Raw genomic sequence first — 20576 nt, 5'->3', positions numbered from 1 at the left:
TCCATTTTATATAGAGTTATATTAGTTATCTTCCTGCTGGGTCCAGTTTGACCATAAATTTTCTACTACTCTTTTCTCTCTCTGCCTTCTCTCTTCCCCTTGCTTTCTCTGTCCACCACCCCCCACCCCCCGCCCCAGTTCCAGGCTCTCCTCCGCTCATCTATGGACTCCGCAGGAAGTTAGAGCATCCGAGTGCGCTCTGGGGCCGGGTGAGAGGATGCGCAAGGTGGAGAGCCGCGGGGAAGGGGGGAGAGAGGTAAATGCTGGGGGTGGCCCGGGAGCCCCGGCGGGCGCGCCACCAAGGGAGGGGAGATGCGGCCGGGGCCACGGAATGGGGGCCTCTTGGCTCAAATTAACGCACGTTGGAGGAATTACTGCGCTCCTGGAGGCGTCCACTTGCAGGGTTAGAGCTGGTCTACACGCAGTTGAAAGGAGCGGGCGCTGGCCAAAGCTACCCCACTAGGAAAATGACCTTTAGGCCGGCAGTTTTTCCTTTCCTTTTTTCTTTTGAGGAGACCGGGACGGGGCGCGGGGGGTGGGGTGCTAAATGGGGGAAGGAGGTGTACCCTGCGTCTGTGGTCTGCTGAGTGGAGCGGAGCTTGGGAGTAAAAGGCATTATTATGGGAAGCTGTCAAGGTACTGGCTTCAGTGATTTGTTGGGGCCAGATGTGTTGTGTCTGCAGAGATGGGGTGCCCTGTACTGGATGAGGGTTATTTCTGTCCCTTTTCCGTCTTTCCGCACCGGCCACCCCCTTTTTTGTGTTGGTGTTTCGAGATTTGTAGCATAACCTCACGGTGAATCTTCGTCTCGTCTGTGTCCCTGGATCGGGGTGACTCGGGAGTTCGGTGTCGCTTTTTCCCAAAGTTGTAGGGTCGGGAGCGCTGAAGTGCCCTGGCAAAGATGAGGGAGGCTGTGAGGAGCCGGCTCCAGGTGTTGTCACGTTTCCATCAATCAGGGACTCAAAGCCGAGAGGGCAACAGTTAGGTCAGCGGGTAACTACGGAGGCACCCGGGTACCGGCTGTGGGCCCTTTGCCCCGAGTGCACTGTTGAAGGCCGCCGGATGCGTTTCTGCCAGAGACACTCCTAGCTCATCGCTAGAAGTGGGGTGAAGGAGGTGCAAGCAGCGAGGTTCCAGTAGCGGCTCCGCTTTTCGCTTAGTCTATGCACTGAGGAGCAAGTGAAGGGAAGCTGTCCAAATCGCCGGAGGGGCGGTGAGGCGGAGGAGGAGATGCCAGGACTGCTGTTTTTAATATTCTAGTCTTGGTCACCTCTCCTGGCTTGTGGTCTCTCTCTTCTCTTCCCTTTCCTCCTCATTTCCCTCACATATGTTTCACACAGGTGGTGAGGATTGCTCAATGCCTTAAAGCTCCCCCTCCATTCACTGGAGTGAATGTTGCAGTTTCTACAAAGCAGTTGTTTTCTTAAACTAGTCGCTTTACTCCCTACCCTGAGATCAATATGAAACATTGAAACATTTATATTGCATTATCTGTCCCTTTCTTTTACATCTTTCTCCTCTGCTCCCTCCAACACACACCACAAGGTTGCAACTGGTTAGCAGATTATAAAAATAATTTTAGGAGAGGAGCATGGATTTAACATCCTCTTTCAAGCTGACAGCCCTTAAATTTCATTAACAAGCCACCAAGCCTCTCTACTGCTCTTGGAATGATGCTTCCAATAAGAATGATTAGTCAGGTGAGAGTCCCCACATGAAATCTTTGCTCACTACCCTGTGACACCAGCTGGTTGCTTGAGGTGCTGCAAACTGCTCCGTACCCGTGGAGGTGGGGAGGGAGAAGCAGAGCAGAGCACACAGACACTGAAAATGATATGTAAACACTGGACAAGCTCCCTATGCACAGTAAAGCCTTTTGTCAGGACTAATCGGGTACTTAAAATTCATCTGAAGAGAAAGAGAGTCAAGCTTGAATCCGTTTTCCTTATGAGCGTGCATTTTGGTTTATGGCCACTTCAGATATTCAGGGAGTGGCCATTTGCAGAATTCTTGTTTTAATTGAGTTTTTTAAGTGCCTTTCTGAACATTTACATGATTTTAAAATGTCAATGGTATGCATATTATGCTTGAGTTAGAATGAAAGAGATTGATTTTGCTAGGGGAAGGAAAGCAGAGTGAAATATCCATGGCAGCGTCCCATTGAAGGTTTTCCAAGCACTCCTAGAAAATATCTTTATCTAGCATATTCTTTGTCTGAAGCTTGACCTATGAAATGATGACCAGCTAATGTGAATGATTATCATGATTGCTTAAACTACTTGCTCTAAGAGCTCTAAGTTTTTATTAACAGGATTAGTCATCGTGGTCTGATGCTGCAATTGTCAGACAACTCTCATGTCGTACTAGCAATAATACCCCCAAATAGACCTGAGTGATTGTTCTGGTTTCCGTTTTTCTTTAAAAAAAAATCACAAATTTAGGTAAAAATAGAGCTTTGTGAAGTCCTACTTGATGGTTAAATAGGGGGCGTATTCCAGGTAATCACTCACTGTGTATTGATTTTGAGTGATTTAAGCTTTCGAATGTTGCCAGAAAGGTCTTTGGCTTTTCATAGTAGAGATTTTGATGAAATCTCAAAAACGCCCTTGTCCTGAGGCCATCAGCACCTATTTCCACATACGGAACAGTAGGACACTGTGGTCTTTCCTCTGGGTGAAATGGTTATGAATCCTATAATTTGGTGGTTGTTTTGGTCCTTTAGCGAGCTTGACCCCCCTGTTTCATCTCATCCGTGACTCTCCTCTGGGACATGGTGCCAGGACAAGAGTCACTTCTTCTCCAAGGAGAAGCAGCAACAAGAATAGCAGGGACTATGTGCTTTTATTAACATTCTGAATCATTGGAAATATTTTTTTTATCATTTTAGTAGTCTTCCCTTTAAAGCTTCATTGATTAAATGTTTATGAAAGTTATTTTTGTTGGTTTCATAACACTCCACATTTATGAAATATCTAGATAGATGATTTGATATGGGTAGATGCAGTCATTCTGTATATGAGCAATATCCCACTTTACATTGAGGGATCTAAAATCTTAAGTGACAAGTTATAACTTACTGTTTTTAAAAAATCACTTCCTGAATGCTTGCCATGTGCAGAGTACTGTCCTCTGGACTGGTAACATTTATTAAACACATTTTTCTACTTGATCCTCAAATAAACTTTTTGAATTAGGTCCTCTGCTTATTCCCATTTTAGAGATGAGAATACAGAGGATTAAAGAAACTAATCAAACTTGTCTTCATAAGTGGTGAAGGTGGCACTTAACCCCAGTCTGTGATTCCTAAGATAAGATATGGTCATTGAATTCTAAAGCCCCACCTTCTAACTTCTACCCAATTAAAGTTCAATGCATTGTCATTAACCTAATACAAAATAATTGCAAATATTTTGTGCATACAGATTTACTTTGAATATAAAATGAACGAAGAATTTGCTTAAAGCTTCGATTATAAATGTAAATGATAGCTCTTGAAATGTTTAAAGTTAACTTAATATCTCTTCCATTGGTGGAAATAATATAAGAAGAACCAGGTAGGTCCTGATAAGTACAGGAACTTAAAAAAAAAAAAATCTTGGTAATGATGGGACTTTCAGTGTTTCTTAAGTGAGTACGTTTTTATAGTTAGACCTGGTTTAGAATTTGCCCACATTGCCACCAGGTGGCACCCTTCTGCTGAATCCAATGGGTAAAAATATTTCCTAAAATGTTTGGTGGTCCTCTCAGCTCCAAAAATCCAAACTAAAACAAACTAAAACAAACAACAACAACAACAAGAAGAAAAAAAACCCAAACAAAACAAAACAAAAAATTAAGCAGACAAAATAAAAACCACAACCCTACTTTCTGAAGTATGATTAAAAAGTATATTTTTATAAGCAACAATTTGGCAGCAAAGACATCATTAGTTATGCATTTCTCTCTAAAAAACACATTCTGGTGGAAAACCAATCTCTTCCGTTTCAGTATGCAGCAGTTTCTTGATGAAATAATTCATGGACAAAACTTCAGTTAAATATGTGATATGCAAAAATGCCTTATGTAAAATATCTATTGTACTTTTCACTTTTAGGTAATATTATGCCAATATGTTACCCTACAGAAATTAGGATTCAGTCTTTTTATTTCAAGTTTGGTGAGGCAAACTTGATTAAAATTTTTAAGTGTATTCTTAATGAAAACTTACCAAAAGTTTATTCTCCCATGTTTCCCTGACAAAGATAAAAAGATGTCATAATTTAGTTTATAAACTATTTGTTTCTAACACAGAACCTCAAAAGTAGCTTTTAGAAATCGTGTTGAAAAAAAATTTAATAGACCATTTATTACTCTTTGTTCAATATAACATAGTATTTAATTGATGGGAGAGTTCTTTGTGATTTGGTTTACAAACGATTATTTAGATTGGGTGAAGGTGTGACGTAGAAGTCCTTATGACTTAGGAGATATTGTACATTTTCTACTATCCCTTAATTTCTTTTTTCACATATAATGTGTATCTTATAACATGTATATATGACATTTTATCTACCGAGTTTAGAACATACTACAAAACATCCCTTGCTTGTAAGCTTCTAATGTCTCTGTTTATTTCAGGGACTGAGCAAATTGCACATTCAAGAAAAATTAAACTATGTAAAAACAAGTTAAAGAAAATTGTATTATTAAATATTAATGCTGTGTTATCTTATGAAGTGCATTACGCTAGAAACAAAACACTGAAACCAGATTTCTCCCAGCCTGAGTAAAAAAGAAAGCTATTTAAAAATTGTGGTTCATTGAATCACTTATGATTACATATGTTACTATTGTCTGTGGTTTATGCACAGAAACCGCAGATTCAAGTTTGTATCCCAGCTCCACCAGGCATCACTGCTTCCTTGGGCAGGGTAACTTATTTTCTATATTTCATTTGTGAATAGAGGTGACTACAGATCCTTTATATGTTTGTTGTAAGAATTAATATGTGAAGAAGTAATATGTGAAGGCTTTTGAACGAAGTGTGCTCTCGTTCCCTAGTCTGCGAATAGGAACCTAGAAAAGGGGGGGAAAGGCTTAAAGGATCATCGAGCCACGTACAACTGGGTATGTTATTATAACATTTTACAAAACATTGCATTGCTCAGTACACATTTGTATGATTACATATGAGGTTGCACATACACATACATATTATATTAATATATATTGTTTGGTTTGGACGTCAGGGCTGATTTGGCAAACACACAGACTTCAAAATACTCTATTACATCTCTACTTCTGTTCAGTCAAAGCTCACTTCTTTCCCATCCTACTCTGTAAGGGGCCAAACTGGAAGTAAACATTGGGTAATTCTCATGAGCAGGTAAGTTAGCTGCAGAATAGGTTGCATTCTGTTTTCAGTGTAAGACACTTCCTAAGGTAATGAGCATGGAGAAAGGGGATATTTGAAATCATCTTTAATATTTAAGTTAATACTTCACATTTGGTATTCCAAGTATAAAGCAGCCTCCATATATTTTCGTACTTGCTGAGTGTCTTTGCGTGTGTTCCAATCAAGTTCATGTTTTACTGCAACATTATACAGTAGCCCCACCCCCACCCCCATTCCTTATTCACTTTCCCCGATTTCAGGTCCCTGCTGTCAGCTGAGATCCCAGAAACAGATGATCCTCTGTTGGAGGTAGTGTCAGGAGGTCAGGATCTAGCCTCACACTCAGTCCATCACTCACCTCACTTCATTTCCTCACATAGGCATTTTATCTTCTCACATTGTCGTCATCATAATCATCAGGGCAAGTACAGTATAATAAAATGAGAGCTCACATTCACATAACTTTCATTACAGTATATTATAATAGTTCTATTTTGTTAGCTCTTAATCTCAGACTGTGCCTACTTTATAAATTGAACTTTATCATAGTTATGTATATATAGGAAAAAACATGATATATAAAGGATTCAAGAGTATTGGAGGTTTCAGGCATCCACTGGGGGTCTTGGGATATATCCCTCGTGGATGAGGAGGGATGACTAAGGAGGGCATAACCTGAGACATGCATCAACTAGGAAAGTTGGAAGCTTATCTCATCTGAAGACCTGTAAAAGGTCCCCAAAATGGGAAAATAAATAATGGACTGTAAAGATCTTTATAAACACATGTCCTCCTATAAATTTAGAAGTGTTTCTGCTCTGGCGTATGCCCTAGTGTATGTTTTTGTTTTGTTTTGTTTTGTTTTTTTTAAATATTTTTTTATTATATTATGTTAGTCACCATACAGTACATCCCTGATTTTTGATGTAAAGTTCGATGATTCATTAGTTGCGTATAACACCCGGTGCACCATGCAATACGTGCCCTCCCCACCACCCATCACCAGCCTATCCCATTCACCCACCCTCCTCCCCTCTGAAGCCCTCAGTTTGTTTCTCATAGTCCATAGTCTCTCATGTTTCATTCCCCCTTCTGATTACCCCCCTTTCTTTATCCCTCTCTTCTCCTACCGATCTTCCTAGTTCTTATGTTCCGTAGATGAGAGAAATCATATGATAATTGTCTTTCTCTGCTTGACTTATTTCACTTAGCATTATCTCCTCCAGGGCCCTAGTGTATATTTTAAAGTTTGTACTGGCTTAATCCACAAGCTTTTTGGCAATAGGCAATCTTTGTTTACATTTTCCTAACTAGACAGCCCCTGTTCTCCAAGGCTTTTAAACTGTACACCCTCCACCCCCCACCTGCTAGGAATTCTTCTCATTTATTATGTATTAACTAAAAGGAATGCCTGTTACTTCCAGTATGATAAGGAAAAGTGAGAAATAGATTTAGTGGGGAGGATGGGGTGCTGAAGAGAGAGCTCTTGTGGATTCATTTTTGTGGAGCTGTCCTGAATCCTCAGGGTTTCAGACATACTTTATGTAATGGTAAATGTAACATTCACTGCTGGGCAAAATTCAGAAAATTTGCTTTTATCCAAAACTGATAAAATATTTTATTTCAAACTGTCCTGTTCAGTAATTGATGTTAACAGTCCCCCTTATAGTATCTTCCATATAATAAAAAAATGATTTTCATTTTCTTTTCAAGGTTGGCATGCCAGTTCATTTGAAAGTGGCTGAAACATTAATAATTTTTAAAATCAACTTTGAGATAATATGCTAATTCCATTAACCAGAATAGTATATTCTACAGTGTTTTTGGATTGCCAAATGATTTTCAGATTTAATTATATTTTGGGGAGAGGCAACATGATGTCAGTCTGTCAGAACAGATTTCATATTAAATCTTTCCTCTACCATTCACTATGCAATCTAGGGCAGACTAATCCCTCTAAAACCATTTCTTCATCTTTAAATGAAGAAGGTGGTGAGAATGTTGCAAGAATTAGAGACAGTCTGTATGATGGACTTGCATAACATCTGGTTGAAGGTAGAGTTTAGTATTTTTATTCTTGTGCTACTATGTTTCTAGATTATCGGAGAAGATTATTTCATGTTTTTTTTTTAAAGATTCTATTTATTTATTTGACAGAGAGACAGCCAGGAAGAGAGGGAACACAAGCAGGGGTAGTGGGAGGGGAAGAAGCAGGCTCCTAGTAGAGAAGCCTGATATGGAGCTCGATCCCAGAACGCTGGGATCACGACCTGAGCCGAAGGCAGACGCTTAACGACTGCGCCACCCAGGTGCCCCTATTTCATGTTTTAAAAAGGCAGTTTTCCACTTACCTTAATGAAAATGCTGAATATATGTATGTATGGGTGTGGATACAAAACTAACATACACCACACATATATACATATACACATTTATGATCTAAATGTCTGGGGTATTTTAGAGTTAGATTATTACAGAGCGTTAGGAGGAAATCATTTGATAACAACCTGACTGATTTTTGCTATTTTTAGATGATAACCTGTTTTCCCGAAAGACTTAGGATCTTCTTTGAAGTGTTCATGGTTTAATATTCTCTTTCCGGAAGTTTGGTTTCAAGAAATGACTGACTTAGAAATTCTTTGCATATAGGAGCTGATGATATGTTGAGTTGAAATTTAAGAAAAGTTAGTTGAGTGCATAATCAAAACTGACCCTACATCTGAGAGAGCCAAGCCAAACTGTATTCTCCAGCCAAGTTGAATATTATCTGACTTTCATATTATCACAATTTATCATTCTTACTGCTTTTCTGAGGTCAGTACAAAAACTTGTGCATCAGGTTACAAGGTAGAAAATGAAGAAAAGTGAGGGAAAAAGGCATCTTTATTATCTTTATTCTCACCCCCTTTTTGAAATCTAAATGACGATTCAATTTCTTACACCATCTGAAAGCCTCTGCTCTGAAAACAATATGACAAACCTGAATTTTATAATTGAGAACTTGAATGGCAGGCTCTCCTGCGATTTATTTTCAAATAATGGACCAGAGAGACCACTTGAAGTTGCATTAATAATGCTTGCACAGGGTTAGCCATAGGCCTTTCCTGTTATTGATACTTGGGTTTACTTTTGGCAGGAGGAATCAAGTAAGTGAAAACTCTTGATATTCTCACTTCCGTTAATCACATCTCACCTCCAGGAAGGGTTTTAATATGAGCTAATGAATGCAAGCAATGGCTATTTTTTTTTTCACTTCACATGTTTTGAAACAAGTGCCAGAAAGTCTTTTTTTTTTCTTTTTCTTTTTCAAAGCGACCTTTTAAATCAATGTCTCACCAACTTGCCCCCTGATTCTTCTTCACACCAGATCAAAGATCAAGAGTCAAGACACCTTCTGAATAGAGGTCAGAAATGTATCTTTTCAAGAAGAAAGATATAAAATTCACAAAATGTAGAAACAGGTAGTTTGTTAGATAGATTAGTATATAGTTTACCTTTCTTAGTGTCTGAGTTTATGAATAGATTGTCTATCTACTCCACTACCTTCTCTGGATTTTTAAGGGGAAAGACTGTATGTTTTATTTGTTTGTTTCTTTTCTAGAGTACTGTGAAGGGATTATAAGAGAATTATTCCTTTCCTCTGGTCCTAGGAATTATGTGTTTCACTTTTTGACAGTCATATTGGCAGTGACTGGTGGGTGTGAACTGAACCTGGAGTTGATATGGAAGAGACCCCCTTTGTTTACCTTTATGGAGGTTGCTTATTAGTGTTCTGAAAGGAGATTTACCCAACATTAGTGCCACAGTGGTCTTGCAAGCAGTTTCTTCTGCATCTGCCATCCCTTCCGAATGTCTGTTTGCTTACAGGGTCAGTGCCTCTTATGTTACGGGATGGTACTTTTGATACCTTTGTCTCCAGTTGCGCCTGTGTCATGTCCAAATCCAAATCCATTTCCTCCCACTTCTCTACATTCCTGAGATCGGTCTCTGGCCAGGACTGATTCCCTGATGTCTAAACTACTGTGATGTCCACAGGGGCTTTGCCTTTCCACATTCTTCCTTGACATAGCCATCAGGTCATAAATGATGATAGCATTTTGAGAAAGTATTCTGATTGCTGAATCTAATGTCTTTGTTTTCAGAACAGGAGATATCCAATGGAGAGATGAAATGTCTTGTCTCAGGTCACACAGTTGGCTAGAATCAAGAGGCAGTACTTGATTCTGGGCCCCTTCTCTTATGGCCACTGTGTATCCTGCTGCCAGAGTCAGCTGTTGATATGGCACCTTTGTTGGTATGTTGGTGACACATCTGCCTTGTTAGCACTTGACGGCAGAGTAACTGTCACAAAAAAAATGTCCTTAAAATTCTTGAATCTGTAGGCAAAACTCACTTGACATTCCTTGGTTTCTCCTTGGTTCTAGGCTAGTGGTCCTTGACTTTTAGTACCTGGCCATAAAACTTCAGAGAACCATATATCCATCTTCTCCAACTTCCCATGACAAGAAGTCACCTCAGTGTCATAAAGCCATTTTGGAAGTAAACTGAAATCCACTGTTCTAAGGACATGCCAGCAGCTTCCAACATACATGCAGACACTGGCATTCTTAAACTCTTCCCCTCAGCATGAATGACCTCCCGTTGATCTGTACCCTCAGCATTTGAAATTCCAATTCAGTAGTGAATAGACTAGTGATTGGATGACTCTCTCCTTCAGAAAGGAGGGGTTTACTTAGGGGTCTCTGGAAAGCATGTGAGTGAATTCCGGAGCTTCCTTGAGAAGTTAGTAGAAACCAAGAGGCTTCTGAGTCACTGCATTTCTTGGAAGGTAAGGCTATTTCTAGAAGCTGTGATAATTTTGCCCATGAGCCAAGTTCCAATATAAGACCTGAGAAACTTTTATATGCAAAATAAATAAGAATTTTTGAGGGACACAGAATTCTTTATAGTGGGAAGAACTAGGGCTTTCTCTTCATTTAACCTCAGATTAAATTCTATTTACCATGTTGAGCAAGTTACCCCATCTTTCTCTGAATTTAATATTTCACCTGGAAATGGAATGATGCCTACATTGCAGAATTGTTCTGATGATTAGCAGTGAGATACGTTTATTATCCAGGAGACACTGAAAAAATGGCAGTGTGTATTTATTTACTTTTTTGTTTTTTATATGTATTGGGCTACTATCCCAGACAGAGGCAATGTGATGGGAAATCAAGCTACACTGGATGTTGAGGTTTCCAAATGTTGGGAATACCAGCTTTAAACCTTATTTCTCCATTGATTTGACCAAAATTCAGAGCTCTTTTAATATTAAACTCCTAATTTTGTTGATATGGAGATTATATGGAAGCATCCTGGCTCCAAAGCAAACATGGATTAGGGGTTAATTAAGAAAATATATGGCATCCACTTTTACATTACTTATTAAGTACAGCACAACCAACAGAGTTTGCATTTTGAAGGTGGACAACTGAATATGCATTTGGTTTTCCTGAATATTTTTTTCTTTTCCCATCCCATAGCGAAATTCTCTTCTCATGCTTATAATGCATTCCACATTTGGAGTGCTGCTTCATTCCTACTCAGAGCTGTGGTCCTTGGGCTGTAACAGCAAATCCAAAAAAACTAATACAGAATCACAGATGGTGCAAATATTTGAAAATAGGTAAATACAATCTAGGATTAGCTGCTTGGGCTGAGAAATGTCAGCGTGGTATTGCTTATTGGTCACATAAGGCAGTTTTAGTTAAGGGAAAACCCAGGACAAAAGCATCGTGATATAAAATTGCTGGTTTAGAGCTGTGCCACATAACAAGCCCATAATTGTTATATGAGCTCTAAAATGAGTCACTCTAACAAGGAAAGGTGTCTTGGAGAGGTCACCAAGTACCAAGAGGTTATACAGGGGATAAAAAATTAAGCAGATAACGTAACATGGAACTGCTGTATAGTACCATCTGCTGACTTCCATTTAAAGCCAATTTTTAAAGAGAAAATGTCCATTCTTATGGGTATGCTATAGGTAGGCATATATTAAATGACCTGAGTGTGAGAACTAACAGTCAAATTGCCAGCATCAAATGCATGGATGGTGCTTATTAGTTATATGTGCTGTGTATCCCTACTTCTGACCGGCAGTTTGAAATAATGCAATCTAATTTTCCTTCAGTTTTGCCCTTTTAAGAGATAAAGTTCTTTTTAAAAGATCTGAGAACCAAGTATGATGATTAAGTCACCTCATTTACTGATAAGACGATGGGGAATGATAAAGGCTGACTTGTTCAAGGTCATACCAGTGATGAATTTGGTAGATCAGAAACCCGGGCTTTTCCCTCCTAGGTTGGGAGTTGGTAGGAGACTCATTCAATCATTAGGATCATAGAAATCATTTTTGATTGGATATATTGATATCAGATGAAGAAAAAGTGAATGAGAATTAAAATAGAAAATTTCCAGTTGGTCTTAAAGTTTTTCTTTTTTTAATTGATTTTTTTTTCCAGGCAGTAGGTATAATAAAATTAGATCTGTTATATGGATTGTATCTGGAAGGATCAGGAGCGGGTGGTCACATGTGGTTGGGTGGTTGGATGGTTGGATGAAGCCTAAATTTTCTGCCATTTCTCATTCTCAGAAGAGGTGGCAGAGAATAGGAAGGCCTACTGAAGATCATATGTGAAGGTCTGTAGAATACAGCACTGATCCCTCTCAAAGTATGTGTTCACAAGTAAAAAATCCTGGCTCTCATCTAAATATCTAGTGAACTTAAGGTGAAAATGTGTAGGGAAAACTTAACATTAATAAAGGAACCATGAAGATGGTAAAGCTGGTTCAAAGAGTGTTTTGAGGAGAGAGATTTGTATAGTCACTCAGGAAAGGAATGCTGTACAATGTTTGCAAAATTAGATACACGACTGGTTAATATCTGACGGAGAATTTAAATCATAACTTTTGTAGTTATGTATAGCAGACAGAAGGGTTTTGCAACTTCTCTATTTTCTACGATTAATGTTTAAGTTTAGATTGTAGATTTATGGCAAAAGCAAATGGTAAGTGTAAGAAAGGTGTCTTTTCCTAAAATTGTACAATGTTTGTGTGGGCTGATTAGACAATGACTCAGCCTGACATTGAAAATACGGACAGGCAGTTGTACTTCAGTTTTATTTCCAAGTTTTCAAAAAATTTTCTTAACATCCCCTAACTCACAAAAATGGTGCCGTCTGGGTTTACACTTGATGTCACAGCCAACTTCTTAGGCAATTTTATCAAAGCTTTCTACGAGCCCGTGGAGCTTCAGGTGTCAGATCTGATTCACCTGCAGTGAGGTCCTGGAATGCAGCCAGGCAGCCAGCACGGTCGGCCGGGTTCATGCCAACAAATTGGTCCAGGTGTTTTTGAGGGATGGAAGAGAACAACTTGATAATTTCAAATAGCTGTTTGAGGAAACGATGAAGTAGAATAATTGCACACGAGGCGGTGAAAAGCCATTCTTGAAGATTCAGCAAAATAAGGTTTCGATCAAGTTGTGTGGTGATGATTGTCCCTAGCCTTCAGAGCTGCTCTTAGGAGGCGATACTGTACCTATCCACACAGTCTGATTTAAGACATGCATACGTTTTCCTTCCCTTGACACTCACTTTCTTTATTGCCAGTCAAGAAATAGCTTCTTCTCATCCATCTGCATATATTTGGAATTCTACCATGACTTTCTTTGTTCCTTTGATGGCCACCAAGGGATGGTAAAAACTTACGTCTGACTTGAATGTACTTGTCTCGGTGTGATTGTTTTGTATGGTCTGTCTTGAGATTTGACATTTAGGGGTCACAGAAAATGCAGCCCTTATGAATATGAAGGGGGAGGGGCAGGAAGAAAGAAACATAGATATGGGTCTGGAAATCTCAAGAGAGAATCACGACTTGCACTTCCGTACTACTTCCTCAGTACTTCCGTAATTGGCCCTCTGTTTTCTAATCTGGGTTTAAAAAAAAAAAGTGTTTGATGAATATTTGTGTACTGCGTGCAAAGGGGTTTGTGAATGTGGGGTTGAAACCATCTTATTGAATTATTAAAACTTCTTTTCCTGAAATATCTTTTACTACCTGTGGAAAGCTTTTAGATCAGCATTGTCCAATAGTACATTCTGGAATAATAAAAATGTTCCATATATTTGCTTTCCAGTGTGGCACTCATCAGCCACATGTGGTTATTGAACACTTGAATTATGGCTAGTGTCACTAAGCAACTTATTTCCAATTTCATTTAGTTTTAATTACTTTAAATTTAAATAGCCATATGTGACTGGTAGCTACTGTATTATTTCTAGACCTTTGTTTTTCAAACTTTAGCATGCATAGAAGTACCTTGGAGATGATATAATGTAGCAGATTCTAACCCAGGGAATCTGGAATGAGGTCCAGGATTCTGCATTTACAACATGATGCTTTCTCTGTGGACCATACTCTAAGTAAGGCTTTATTTCTCAACAGCAAAGATTCTTGCTTGAATTTTAATTTATGACTTTACCTAAGCTGGCACCTGTCATAGAAGATAAGTCTGGAACCCTATAGCAAAATTACAAAGTATAGCTTTAGAAATATAAAAGGAAAATAGTTTTAGTGATGTAAACATTGGCATTTTTACTGTAATTGAAAGCTAAAATTTTGGGCACGTAGTATTCCTATATACTACACAAAGTTTAGGTGCCTCTATCTCCTCTAAATCTCACCATAAACTCTATGTAATAGATACAACTTCTACTCCAGTTTTGGAAATAAGAAGCTGGGAATATTATAGTAATTATCAGTTGCTTTCCTTTATTGAATTGAAGTTCAAAGATTTATTTGATATTTATGTGATACTAAATGATTGAAATTATATTAAATAATCTGGGTGCAGCTGATAAGTAAATCATAATTTGATTCTCTTCCATAGATAATAGTAATAATAGACTAGTAATAATTCTCATCAGAACCCTGTGCAATTTATTATTGTTTCCTTACTTTAAAGCTGAGGAAACTGAGGGATAGAGAGATAAAGTAATTAGACTAGGTTTGCATGATGTCTAAATGGCAGAACAAGGTTTTCAACCCTGGCTGTTTGCCTTTAGGGTCCACACTCTCATGTGTTCCACTAGACAACTTCTAGGGTGTCTAGTGAGTATCTTTTGTGTGTCAGGAAATGTGTTAAGAGCATGGTCCCTGCCTTCTGTATGTTCAATGACAAATGGAGTTTACTTTGAAAATTTTAACTATGCATAATTTCATGTTTATGCACAGTATTTTAAAACAGAAAGAAAAATAACACTTTCATGTGTGCACATGTGTATAAACTTCACAATTTAGAGAAGCTTGAAATCGTCTTCCTTGTTACTTCACAATAACCTTGGGCAACAAATTGGCTCCATCGTTTTAATGAGTGAAAAGGTGAATGCTTTGGCCTTGGTTATTCAGTACCCTAAGTGTAATATCTAAGCCTTATTTTTCAGAACAACGTTGTCTGTTATTTTGTTTAGTTCAGTGACAAATGTTAACCAAGTCTATCTCTGTATTTCCTGATTTTAAATAAAGCACACAGCCTTCTTCATTAATTTCTAAGTAACATATTCACATGATTCAAATATCAGATATCATACAAATAAATGCAATGGAATGTTTCCCTCCTAGAGTTGTTCCCCAGAAACTCAATTTCTCATACTCTCATTCTCTTAGTAGTTCACTACTATTATTTTAAGTTTTTCCTTTGTTCAAGAGAAATTTTCATACATACAAGCTAATCCAACTTTTTCTCCATCTCCCTTTTTATATAAAGGCTAGCATAGACATTTACTTTAAAGTGTATAACATTTTTATGTTTTTTATTTTTTTTATAAAAACCTGAACAATATCAAAATTATCCTCTGCCTCACTAATGAATTTTCCTCCTTTATTCATGGTGAATTAGATATGTGTCTCATAATTGATAGTCTTGGTGCATGTATTTGCATAGTCAGTTATCTCTTTATCTCTCAGTTTCCTCATCTTTAAAATAAGAAAACAGTACTAGCACAGAGTTCTGTTGAGGATTATTATTACATTAATTATCAATCGGAGTATTACTATTATCTATGAAAGGGAATCACATTATGATTTATTTTTTTTTATTTTATTTTTTTTTAAAGATTTTATTTATTCGACAGAGATAGAGACAGCCAGCGAGAGAGGGAACACAAGCAGGGGAGTGGGAGAGGAAGAAGCAGGCTCATAGCAGAGGAGCCTGACGTGGGGCTCGATCCCATAACGCCAGGATCACGCCCTGAGCCGAAGGCAGACGCTTAACCGCTGTGCCACCCAGGCGCCCCCCACATTATGATTTATTGATCAACCACACCCAACAAATTATTTAACATAATTTAAATCATTCAGTATCATGTAAATATCTAATCATGTAACTTTATTAAAGGAAAGTAATTGTTAAAGGAAAGTAATTGATGGCTATTATGGTATGTATGATTGTGATCAAAAAGATATTTTCTCCATTTATTAGCTGTTCTATGGTGTCAGCTCCTCATTTGTAAAACTGGAGTAAAAGTATTTAATTTGAAAAGAAAAAAAATATTCAATTTGTTAGCATTCACTTCACTGCTGTACGTGTGTGTGTGTGTGTGTGTGTTTGTGTGTACTTTTATATAACATTGGTCTCTATACGAGATTCTTTTAACATCTTGAAAAGAGGTTATCTTCCTTCCTATCCCAAGCATTAGACTCAGGAATAAGTGCCAACCTTTGCAGTATAAAAATTTGGAGATAATTATTGAGCATTTCCCTGACTACCTCTCTTTTTTTCTTTGCCTTTTCCACTTCTTTTTTTTAAAATTATGTTGTAAGTCACCATACAGTATTTAATTAGTTTTTGATGTAGTGCTGATGATTCACTGTTTGCATTTAACACCCAGTGCTCGTTGCAGTATGTGCCCTCCTTAATACCCATCACCAGGCTAACCCATCCCCCAGCCCCATCCCCTCCGAAACCCTGTTTGTTTCCCACAGTCCGTAGTCTTTCATGGTTCATCTCCCTCTCTGATTCCACCCCCCCAGTTTTCCCTTCCTTCCCCTATGATCATCTGTGCTATTTCTTATATTCCAACATATAAGTGAAACCATATGATAATTGTCTTTCTCTGCTTGACTTATTTCACTTAGCTTAATCCCCTTCAATCCCATCCATGTTGATGCAAATGGTAGGTATTCATCCTTTCTCATGGCTGAGTAATATTCCATTGTATATATGAACCACATCTTTATCCATTTGTCTGTTGAAGGGCATCTTGGCTCCTTCCACAGTTTAGCTATTGCAGACAGTGCTGCTATGAATATTGAGGTGCATGTGGCCCTTCTTTTCACTACATCTGTATCTTTGGGGTAAATACCCAGTAGTGCAATTGGTGGGACATAGGGTAGCTCAATTTTTAACTTTTTGAGGAATCTCCACACTGTTTTCCAAAGTGCATCCCCACCAACAGTATAAGAGGGTTTCCCTTTTTGCACATCCTCTCCAACTTCTGTTGGTTCTTGCCTTGTCAATTTTTGCCATTCTAACTGGTGTAAGGTGGTATCTCAATGTGGTTTTGTTTTGAATTTCCCTGACGGCTAATGATGTCGAACATTTTTTCACGTGTCTGTTAGCCATTTGCATGTCTTCTTTGAAGAAGTGTCTGTTCATGTTTTCTGTCCATTTTTGCATTTCCCAGACTTCTAAAGACAGATCTATACTCTATGCTTTATTCATGTTAAGGAAATGGGACAATATTTAGAAATTTCAGTATAGAATTTTAAACATGCCCTGTGTTTTATGTAAAAATAAGGAAGATTTTGTGTTAGTAGAAGAATCAATGGTATCATGAAGCCAAGTGTCTGCCAAGGGACAGGACCAGCATTGTGAGATACAGTTTCTTTAATTTTATCAAGGGATCTAGTGACTTTTAATAAGCGATGATGAGTACATATTGTGATTGCATTTTCTTATATCCTTTGGGATTAACCTAATTTGGGAAATGGGAGGCACCTCTTTAAGGAGCATACTATACTTCATTTACATCTCTTATTTGGCCTGGAAAGGCTGTATGTTGCTTTTGGTCACAATTATTTACTCTCCTAGTGAAGAGGAAGGAAAATAACAATAGTTGAGGAAGAGATGAAAGGCTTTGGCCTTTGCAGAATCCTTTTTTTTTTAATTTTCAAAGAAAAATTACTTTAATAAATTAGAAATTTATTAATTTTTATGTCCTTACCACCTCATGTAATGAGGAAGCTGAGAACCATTTTAAACTCAGAAAATTGATTTGGTCAAATATTCCCCTCGTTTCCACCAACTAGAACTGAAAATTATTAACACACCAGGAAGAAAAATGGTAGTAATGAAATGTTTTATTAGTCCTTTAAGGATGACCAAGCCTTCTACGACTTCAGTACTTTAAAAGGAAGAATTTTTAGTTAGACTATTCTTAACAAAAGGAAAAACAAGGTTTATTTTCCTCATTTGTTTTAAGATTCTGTAAAGATTACAGAGCTATTTAAAATCAAATAACTTCTTTTCTCTGAAAATTTTTAAAGAAAAATCAATTTTTTACAATACACCTGCTGCATTATGGTAGGACATACTTGGACATACATCTTTGAACACTAAGAAAAAGCATTTAATTTCTAATGGCTCTGGAAAGTCAAACTACTGAATGAGAGGTGGTTCTTAGAGTTCCGATAAGGCATTAATCCTTGGTGTCCCAACTGAGATATTAGAAGAATGGGGACACAGTTTTAGGGGGGTACCTTGATAGAAACCAAGCAAGGCTTTTATAATTTTTTTTTATCTCTTTAAATGACCCAGACAAAAAGTGGTGTATGAAACAATGCCAGAAGGATTCTTGATTTCATGTTTTAAAGTCTGAATGAATATGACTTACAATAAACCTTAATATGTTACTAATCACATATTCATGCATAAAGACTGGGTGGTGGTACCATTTGATTTTATCTTGAGGAATCAGCCCTCCTGTGCATTTTAATCCAGCGTCTCTTAGTGTGGACTTATCACTTTTCCAAATTAACCTGGAAACCTTAGGTTAGATAACGTAAGTATGGTGGAACAGGGCTGTTTGTCAGGAAGTCAGAGTTCCTTGGGCCCCGGGATGTTAGCATGTTCAGTGGTGCACAGCAAACCCTCTGTTTTCCCCAGACTAGACTGTCAGAGTCTCACGACCTACCAATGGATAAATTATAAATTTTGCCCCTGGGAAAAATTTAACTTTATAATTCTGTGAACAGAAATATGTGCATGTATATAGACACTCAGGATTATGCTTTTCTAAATTAGTATGGAGGGAATGTTTTGCCTATTCACCTCGATATCTTCGAAGTTTAGTGTTTATATTGGAAGGTCTAAGGGTAACCTGAGGCATCCTGGTTATAGTAAACAACCAGCCTTCCTTCCTTCTTTCCTTCCTTCTGTAAAGAGACAAGAGGAAATGAGTGAATAAAAATTACTTTCTTCCTCCTGAAAATGTGCATCATTTAACAAAAACACCTCACCTTTATTTTGATTTGTGAATACAGAAAATTTGAAGCCACTTTCTAACGTGAAACTGCTTTATGCTAAGACCTCACGAAACACATCTGTTTCTTTTATCCTAGACCTTGAAAAACAACTTTCAGACAAACAGTTTTGCTGCAGAAATTCTTCAAATGAGCAGCTTTCATTGTCTTTAAGAAGTTGCAGAGAAAAGTCTGGTGAATTGTTGTGCTAACCTGACAGTGTTCAGAGAGGATCTCAGACATAATTCTGTTTTGATTATCTTTTGCCTCCTAACCCATTATTCCATCACTTGAAGGCTTAAAACAATGACTATTTCATTTTTTCATGATTATGTGGGTCAGAAATTCAGGCAGGGTGTGGTGGCAGCTCCCCTGTTCCGTTAACTCAGCTGAATTCAGCTAGTAGCTAAGCTAAGCTGAAAGGCAGCGAAGGCTCCATTCATGTCTGGTACTTTGGTGCTGCTTAACATGGCCTTTCGCTCCCTCCACGCAGATAATTTGGATTTCTNTTTTTTTTTTTTTTTTTTTTTTTTTTTTTTTTTTGAGTCTTAAGACTTCTTACCAGGTAGTTGTCTTTCAAAAGGGAACACTCAAAGCAGTGAAAGGAGAGATTGCAGATCTCTTAAGGAGTAACTGAAGACATTACAGACCTTCTCTTCTGCTGCATTTTATTTTATTGGTGAAAGCAAGACAGAGGGTCAACCCATATCCAAAAGGGAAAATCAGCTCCTCGTGCCTGTTAGAGATGTGTAAAGCATTAGCAGTCATCTCACATCTACCACAGACTACCAAAGAACAGCCAACACAACAGACCTATATGTGGATATAAATATTCACTATATGAGCAGGTGGAGAGTTTAAGGGTGTTTAAATGATGAAAACATTGTAAGGATAGAAGTGGCGCCATGGCGTCAGTCCTGTACTTGGCCGTAGTCCATCAGTGTATGTCCCTTTAGAATGAGAACGCAGGTGATAATTGATAGTGAAAGTCCTTCAAATGCAATGGTTCTTAAAGTATGAGGATTCATATTTTCATTGTGAAATAGAAATATATATAAAACATTCACCTTTATCCAGGTTACTCATGCAGTATATTTATTTGGGAATAAATTTAGTGTACTGCTTGGTTGAAAATATGTGTTCTAAATAAACTTTTAACTTCAGGGAAATTATGACCATCTAGAGTAATTTGGTGCCATAAAGTAAAACATATATCCAGATTTCTGAGAAGGTATATATTATAAAAGAAAAGACAATAGAGTGCACAAGAGTTGGTTATTATGGCTATAAAGGTATTTTGATTCTGAGATATAATTAATGAATTCTGCTCCTGTGAAATATTTTATGTTGTCACATTTCATGCTGGAAGAAGCAGCTAAGCTGGGCTTGGTATGTTCCAAAGTTTTCACATGAAGTCAGATTTTTCAGATGGGGAGAAAATGATCTGGGGAGAAAAAAAACCTGGGATTTTCAGGAATGCAATAGAATTCTCTATGGAATATCTTTTTAAATTGTTCCTGTCCCTCCTTAGACAATAGAAGTGATGGAAACTACCCTGTTCTCAATGGTTTGACTTTTAAAAAATGGGTTCCAGTGCCAAGTGTAGATACTTTTGTTTATGGTATATGTCCCCCTTTAT

General features: G+C 37.8%; 1 protein-coding gene across 2 annotated transcripts in view; it reads left to right on the top strand.

The window, feature by feature from the left end:
* The first annotated feature begins 184 nt into the window (after positions 1-184).
* DPP10 (dipeptidyl peptidase like 10) overlaps positions 185-20576 on the top strand; it is a 632664-nt gene continuing 612272 nt past the window's right edge. For both annotated transcript variants that reach the window (XM_034654431.1, XM_034654430.1), the window contains exon 1: positions 185-256. In XM_034654431.1, the coding sequence (XP_034510322.1) occupies positions 218-256 (39 nt within the window). In that variant the 5' untranslated portion in view covers positions 185-217. The remainder of the gene's footprint in view (positions 257-20576) is intronic.

This window comes from Ailuropoda melanoleuca, chromosome 2 (assembly GCF_002007445.2).
Source record: "Ailuropoda melanoleuca isolate Jingjing chromosome 2, ASM200744v2, whole genome shotgun sequence".
NCBI classification, from domain to species: Eukaryota; Metazoa; Chordata; class Mammalia; order Carnivora; family Ursidae; genus Ailuropoda; species Ailuropoda melanoleuca.
Note: the sequence above shows the minus strand (reverse complement) of the source record. Positions and strands in the feature narration are given on the sequence as shown.